A 7,179-nucleotide genomic window follows, 5' to 3' on the forward strand; every position below is an offset into this window, starting at 1 on the left:
AAACTTTGAGAAAGACAAGAAACCACCTAGTAGATTCCTAGACTTCCCCCGCTATAATCAGCAGTAAAGTCTATTTGCTTCAATTGGATAGGATCACTCCGGGGCTTGTGTCTTTTCAATCAGCTGGTGGCCCCTGCCGGGTTCAGAGTAGCAGAGGGGAAGTGCCCTGTGGTTAAACAGAGGAAATACCAAGGCATTTTAACAGAGCAAATAGTCTCTTCACTTCCCACCAGTAGGAGCTTCAAAGGCCTGGCCCTGAGGAGACAATGTGCTAGAGGGCCATCAGTCACCTAATCCTGTGTCAGGACCATTTAGAACTTCCCGACAGCCAAAGATAAACACTGCCCTAAAGGACAATGAATGCCTCCCACTGGCTGGGCAAGTCTGGCCTCCTGGAACCAGAGATTGCTCCAGACCTGCTGAAGGCAGTGACATTCCTCATTTGGGGAAGATGCAGAATGCCCAAGGTGGGGATACCAGGGGAGCAAGAGAGAAGTCTGTCTTTAAATACAGTCCGGTGACCTGCCGTGTGTACCTGAGCCCAGTCCCGCCACACACACACTCCCACCCCTCCTCACACTCCTACAAATGGCAGGTGGGGGCCCCAGCTTCTAGAAGCCTGAAAAGCCATCCATCACAGGCAGGCACAAGAGGCGGTAGGAAATGCAAGAGGACAATTATTGTTGATGGAGTGGCCCCAGCAGCAGCAGACATCTGCTGGGGGGGGCGGTGAGCTGGGGGTGGTGGTGGCTGGGGTACAGTGAGTGAAAAGTTCAGGGACAGATGAGGGAAGAGGGGCTTGAAAGAAAAAAAAAAAACCAACACATTTTAAGCCAAATGAAGCATGAAAAACACTCAACTTAAAATAAAGACTGAAAAAAAACATGAGTGGTTCTTTCCTTTGTAGGGAAGCTGTCCGTTGGGTCTGAACTGCCGAGACAGACTTGGATCCTGCCCTGCTCCTTCCTCAGACAGTTTTCCAGACAAACCCAGCTGTTCTGGAGAGGAACCCTGTGGAAGCATCAAGTGACCTTCTCTCCCAGGCCTCCTCTCTAGCCCTAGACCAGAGGACCCCACCCAAGCCAGGATGCCCTGCCTAACTAGCTCCCCAGAAACACAAGCCCCACTCTCCAAAGGGCCTCACTTTTGGTACCGTTGTCTAAGTCCAGTGAAATAATTTAAAGCCCAAATGACTGATTTTAAATATTTTAAAAGTATTTTCTCTTCCTCTTCTGATTTTGGAGACCCCGTCACTAAAGTGATGTGTCTTATCATTGAGACAGCACCAGAATCGTCTTACCCCAGGCCCTTGTCCAAACGCTAACTCCTGAGCTCTACTACACTCTTACTCTGGTGCCATTAGCCCTGAATCTTCATTCTAACAAGTTCCCAAGGCAATTTTGATACCAGAAGCTTCTGGATATGTCTTTGAAAAACCAGGTTTGGGAAGAAATAATGCTCTAAAGCAGTACTCACTCATTCACCTGGCTGTATCCCTGAGTTGATAACCAGCACAGTGGTCCCAGTACTTCAGGAGCTTTCAGAGTTAGATGGATGGGATGGAGAGAAAGAAAACAAAGGCAAAATAGGCTGGAAGAAAGCGCGGCATGTTCATAAAAACAGCTCTTTTAAAAAAAGGTGCCAACCCAAAACTAAAATAACTTTTTAACTAAAAAGTCTGTAATTGACACAAGGACGTCTGTGATGCGGTCCACATGACCACAGAACAAGCAGACCAGATAGGGGGCTTAGGAGTCATGAGCTGCAAGTGAATGCATCCAACTCAGAATCAAATAAACATGCCTGGGCTCTCAGCCAGGAAGAATTCTTGGATTGGACTTTTATCAGGGTCCTAAATTTTAACCAGCTGGAACATCCCCCCCCCCCATACTACCCTATTCCTTTCTACCTTTGGAGATGAAATATTTGCCTTAAATGGGAAACTTGTACTTCATTGTGTGGTGCCAGCATACAGTTTCTGAACTGCTAAAGACAGTCTTTTGGGGGAAGGGGTTTAGAAATGGTAGTTCAGACACAATAGACCAGGGAATATGTACGCCATCTAGGGTAGGAGACCAGAAATGGCCCACAGGAACACCTACTAAACAGAAATTTGTGAGAATGGATTTCTAGGTTTTTGGTTCACGTTTTTGTTTGTTTGCTTGCTCCCTCTTTAAGTTAAGGTCCCGTTATGTAATAATTCACGTTGGCCCAGAACTTACAATATGGCCCCCAAGCTGGCCTTGAACTCTCAGTCCTCCTGCTCTGCCTCCCAAGTGTTTATATGGGTACGGCCCACCAAGCCTGACTTTGGAACTCCTGTTCTCAGCAAGACAGGGGGAGGTTTCAGAATCTCCCAGCACGAAGGACTGACCCATTAAAGGTACCCACCACAAACAGAACCATTCCTCCATCAAAGAGTTGAGGCTAGGGAAATGAGTCAATGGGCACAAGCTATGGCTCGGCAAGCAAGAGTTCGAATCCTCATCACCCAAATGAAAAGTCACACATGGGCTACCCATGCTAAGTGGCTAGGCCTGTAACACTGTGAGTGCCGAGGGGAGCAGAGACAGGAGGATCACCAGGGCTTGCCAGCTGCCCAGCCCAGTTCCAGGTTCAGTAGAGACATGTGTCAAGGGAATAAAACAAAGTAATAGAACAGGTCACCTGACATCCTCCGGCCTCTGCCTGAGTGCACACCCGCACAGCCGAATCCAGTAAATCAACTAAATAAAACACGAATATCAAAAAATAAAGTGTCAGGCAATAGTAGTGGAGCACACCTTTAATCTCGGAACTCCAGAGGCAGACAGATCTCTGTGAGTTCCAGGACAGCCCGGGCTGTTACCTAGAGAAACCTTGTCTCACACAACCAAAATAAGAAGGAACGAGGGAGAAGAAATGTAAGGAGTAAGGGTTCAAGCCAGTGTCAACGCAGGAGCCGGCCCCTCTGGAAGCTTTACAAATTGTTACTCCTTTGAAAAAACAGTATTTATTATTCAAAGCACAACTTTACCTGGCAAAGACTTTGAGGGTTTTTCTTCCTTCAAATAGTTGAGGAAGTGTGCCCACAAACTCATTTCTAAAACATTGAACTGTGTTCGAGATGGTATCAGCCCCTTAATTACCCCACAAGTAATAGGGAGGTTGTGAAACCTGACCACTTAAATGAGGCCAGCCCTGGCCCCTGAGAGCAGCTCTCCTGGATGCTGCACCTTTAAATCCTGGGAAAATATCCAGTCCTCTAACGGCCCAAATGCCCTGTGGAGATTAAGCGGGGCACTCACTCATCTGTTCTCCAGTGTCCAGACTCTGCCCTGCCTTCAGGCGTCAAGGCTCAAGGTTCTAAGTGACACGCAGACCCCAGGAGACCCACTTCTGTTCAAATCACATATAATTTGCTCTCATTCCTTATTTTTGTTTGTGTGAGGTAGGGTCCCACTATGTATCCTCAGCTGGCGTGGAGCTCACCAAGCTGACCCTGAATTCACAGAGATCTGCCTACCACTACCTTCTGGGTGCTAAACGCTGGTAGGACCACTCAACCCATCTTGATTTCTTATCCTTCCCCTGACTCTCCAAGCAATGGGGAATGACCCCAGACCCTGTAGGATGCTAGGTGAGCACTCTACCAATGAGCTACAATTCCTACATCCCCTCTCCCCGCCTAGCTTTTTTTTTTTTCTGGAGGGAAGGGGGTGACTTCATCACAGCCATCCTCCTGCCTCAGCCTTTGACTTTTATTCTTATATATTTATACAGACCCAACTAGACTATAAGTGACCTCAGAGTCAAGGGCCAACATCCACAGGCTGAGTACCAGACCTGGACAGGCAGGCAGTTATGACCCAAATACCCAAGATTCTGAACACTAGCTCCTACTAAAAATCCACGACAGAGCAACCTCTGGGACATCTTAATTATTGAGGTGGGGGCAGGGAGGGTTTCCTGCAGGAAGGAAGCCATGATGGAGCTGAGAGAAGACACTAAAAAGGTAAGAGGCAAACGGATGATATTTTCCCAAGCTTTCAAAGTGGCTGCAGCCAGGAGCGCTACGCAAGGCCTACTGCAGACAAGACAGAGCACATGGAAGCCTGGTGCTGAGATCTCCTTGCCTGCCTCCCACTGGGGATGAACCCAGACCTCAGGCATGCCAAGCACATGTTCCACCGCTGAGCTGTATCACCCCCAGCACCCTCCCTCCCTCCCCCCTCCCTCCCTCCCCCTTTCTTCCTTCCTTCCTTCCTTCCTTCCTTCCTTCCTTCCTTCCTTCCTTCCTTCCTTCCCTCTCTCTTTGGAGACAGGGTCTCTCTAAGTTGACTAGGCTAGCCCTGAAACTCATTCTGAAGCCTAGGCAAGCCCCCAAGGTTTGTTCCTGCTGCCTCAGCCACCTGAGTAGCTGGTATTCAAGCACTAGGCTCAGCTCTCCCAATCCTTCAAATCATTTAACATAGGATTTTGCAGAAAGATTGCATGGTCTACATGCCCTCAACCAAGATCTACAGGACACCAGGCTTTGAGGCCACCAAGGATACTGAACACACAAAACTGGTGAATGCCAAAGAGTAAGGGATCTGAATAAGACAGTAAAGCACAGGACATGGCATTCATGAGCTGACTGTCAAGCCAAGCAGGGAGCTCTCAGGGCAGAAAACAGTCAAGATGGAAAGCAACTCTGGCCGTGTGAAAGGAATCAGAAGTTAGACACAGAGAGGGAGGGGGCAGAAAACACTGCTGTGTGAGGAGAGTGGGTAAGCCAGGCTACTCTCACACAGGTACCAAGCAGGCAATTACAGAAGGAAAGGAACCATGGGAAAGAGCCTGGAATCTGGGATATGGCCCAGAAGCTTCCATGCTCATCCAGGAAGGAGATGAGGAAAGGACTGTAGCAGGTACCAAGGCAGGAGCTGTTGGGATCACTCCCAGGTGGACAAGAATTGGGTAACAGGGATGGGACCACATCCACAGGGATGGGGGGATGGGAGTTTGGGGGGGTTGGCCGTAATCGAGGGATACATTCAAAAACACTGCTTTGGCTTCTTCAGAGACAACTATACACCCAATGTTAACTACAGAAAAGCAACAACTGCCAGTACCAGTCTAGATCTAAAAATCTTAGAATTGATAAGCCAACATGAGATCGCCTTAAGGAAATTTGGAATCTGTTTAAAAAAAAAAAAAAAACTAATAGTGCTGTTTTACTGCAATGGAACACAGTAAGAAATCGTGAGGCTTCACCCAAACGGGAAAGAATAACGGCGTTTACTAAACAGGAAAAGAGTGGGAATCGTTGACGGTAGCTGCCCGCTCTTACCTGGTTTTCTGAACTGTGATTCTCTCAAATGTGAAGCAAGTGAACTAAGTGTCCCTAAGAGGTGTCCTGTCCTGGGTCTTGCCTGTACTAAGGCTGTTTAGTAGAGTCTACGGGAAAAGGTAAGTCAACCTTGGTCTAGGCAAACTGTCCCAACATGTCCCGGAGCCCTGCGGAAATCAGCAACACCATACCCCACCCCCCTTCGGCTTTCTAGGTAAGGAAACTGAGACTGGGCATTCCAGACATGCTCCGGACTGCCTGAGTGCAAAGCCTGTGTTCTCACAATAGGGCTGACGGTGTGAACGGCCTGACTTGCAGCGCCCTTGCCTCTATGGAAGGCTCAAGGTCCGCAGACCAGGGGACCGCACTACCCAGACAACATCAAGGGAACACCCGCACTGGGGAGAGGGCTTCCAAGCATGCAGAGTAAGTCTGGGCGCCACCAGTTTCAGGTCTGGGGCACCTGGCGGAGCGGACAAACTTTCGCTGCCCTTTGGCCATGAAAACATTTACAACTCAAGCTGGGACCTGTTGAAGGGTAGTGGTGGCACCATGAGACCATTAGCCAGACGAAAGGCTGAATGGTAAGGAAAGTCTCTCAGAAAGTTAGGATTCGGCAGTGGGGTAGGCGTAAGGTGACCGAGCTGCCTAAAAGGAACAGGAACAAAGCGACTGAGAGAAAGGGGATGCATCGTTCCCTAATACTAAAGGGGATGCATCCAGGTTCCCTCCCTGGATGCCCTAAGCCCTTGCAGAGCTGTAGACCAGAGGTTCGGGGCACGAACCACGGTCTCCGAAGTGCACCCGTTCCGCGACAGCCCGGAAGATCCCAGTCCGGGGCGCGTAGCCCTGGGGCAGAGGGCCGGGAACAAAGGGTGGGGCGCACGGCCCCCGCCCCGCCGCCCAGCCACCCGCCCTCGGGAGTCGGACCCCAGCCAGCGGCCGCGCCTCATTAGCAACACAAAGCCAGGGGTCGGCGGCCCCTTTCATCCCGAGCGGGACCAGCGGATGCGCGCCCAGGGACCGAGACGCGGGGATGGGCTGGAGGAGCCGGGGACCCCACGGACGGCAAATCAGGCGTCTGGAGATCGGGCGGCCCCGGCTCGCCCGCCCGCGAGCACCTGTGCTCGCCGCGCGCCCCCAGGTAACCTGGAGCCCAAAGAAACCCTCGCCTTACCCTCCAGCCACAGGTGTCGGCGCCCCTCGCGCGGCCCGAGCCCCCCGCAGCCACTGCCAGTTGCGAGCCGTTGAGGCAGGCGTTGACAGTGAAGAAGAAGGAACAGAGCTGCAGCCACGGGGCCATAGCCGTACGCTAGCCCAGCGGGGCCCTTCTCCGCTCGGCAGCCGCCTGCAGCTCGCTCCTAGTCCCTAGTGGGCGGTGGCAGCCGCGGCAGCAGGGGGCCGTCCACACCGAGCATGCGCAGCCGGGCTTCGCCCCGCCTCTCTCCTCCAGGTCCCGCCCTCGATCTCAGTTCTCCCACCCGGTCCTGCCCCTCCACCCCGCCCCTCCTGTCTTGACCCCGCCCCGCAGCCGCTGAGACTCGGGCTTCAACAAGTTTCAACCCCCTCACCGAGGGAACTTTTTTTTTTTAATCCAAAGGATTTGTCCAAATGATGACTGCTCCATACAAAAACTTGGAGCGAATCAAAGAATATAATAACAGTAATTTTAAAATTAATAATTTAATGAGTACTTGCTTTTCAAATGTCAAGTTCCTTCTTGCGTCCCACCAAAGACACAGGGAAATGTCAGTATTAATGTCAGCATAATAAGGCCTCTAGAGAAATCCTGGCTCTACATTTACTCCTGGGACCTAGGACAAATTACTTGCTTCCTCCATGGCGCTTTTCCCTGTAAGACAAAA

At 50.9% G+C, this 7,179-nt stretch overlaps 1 protein-coding gene across 2 annotated transcripts in view; it reads right to left on the minus strand.

Moving 5' to 3' along the window:
* Positions 1 to 6,850, minus strand: part of Il17rd (interleukin 17 receptor D) — a 71,963-nt gene extending 65,113 nt beyond the window's left edge. For both annotated transcript variants that reach the window (XM_037208767.1, XM_028882414.2), the window contains exon 1: positions 6,492 to 6,850. In XM_037208767.1, the coding sequence (XP_037064662.1) occupies positions 6,492 to 6,617 (126 nt within the window). In that variant the 5' untranslated portion in view covers positions 6,618 to 6,850. The remainder of the gene's footprint in view (positions 1 to 6,491) is intronic.
* Between the last annotated feature and the right edge of the window lie 329 nt (positions 6,851 to 7,179).

This window comes from Peromyscus leucopus, chromosome 9 (assembly GCF_004664715.2).
Source record: "Peromyscus leucopus breed LL Stock chromosome 9, UCI_PerLeu_2.1, whole genome shotgun sequence".
Taxonomy (NCBI): domain Eukaryota; kingdom Metazoa; phylum Chordata; class Mammalia; order Rodentia; family Cricetidae; genus Peromyscus; species Peromyscus leucopus.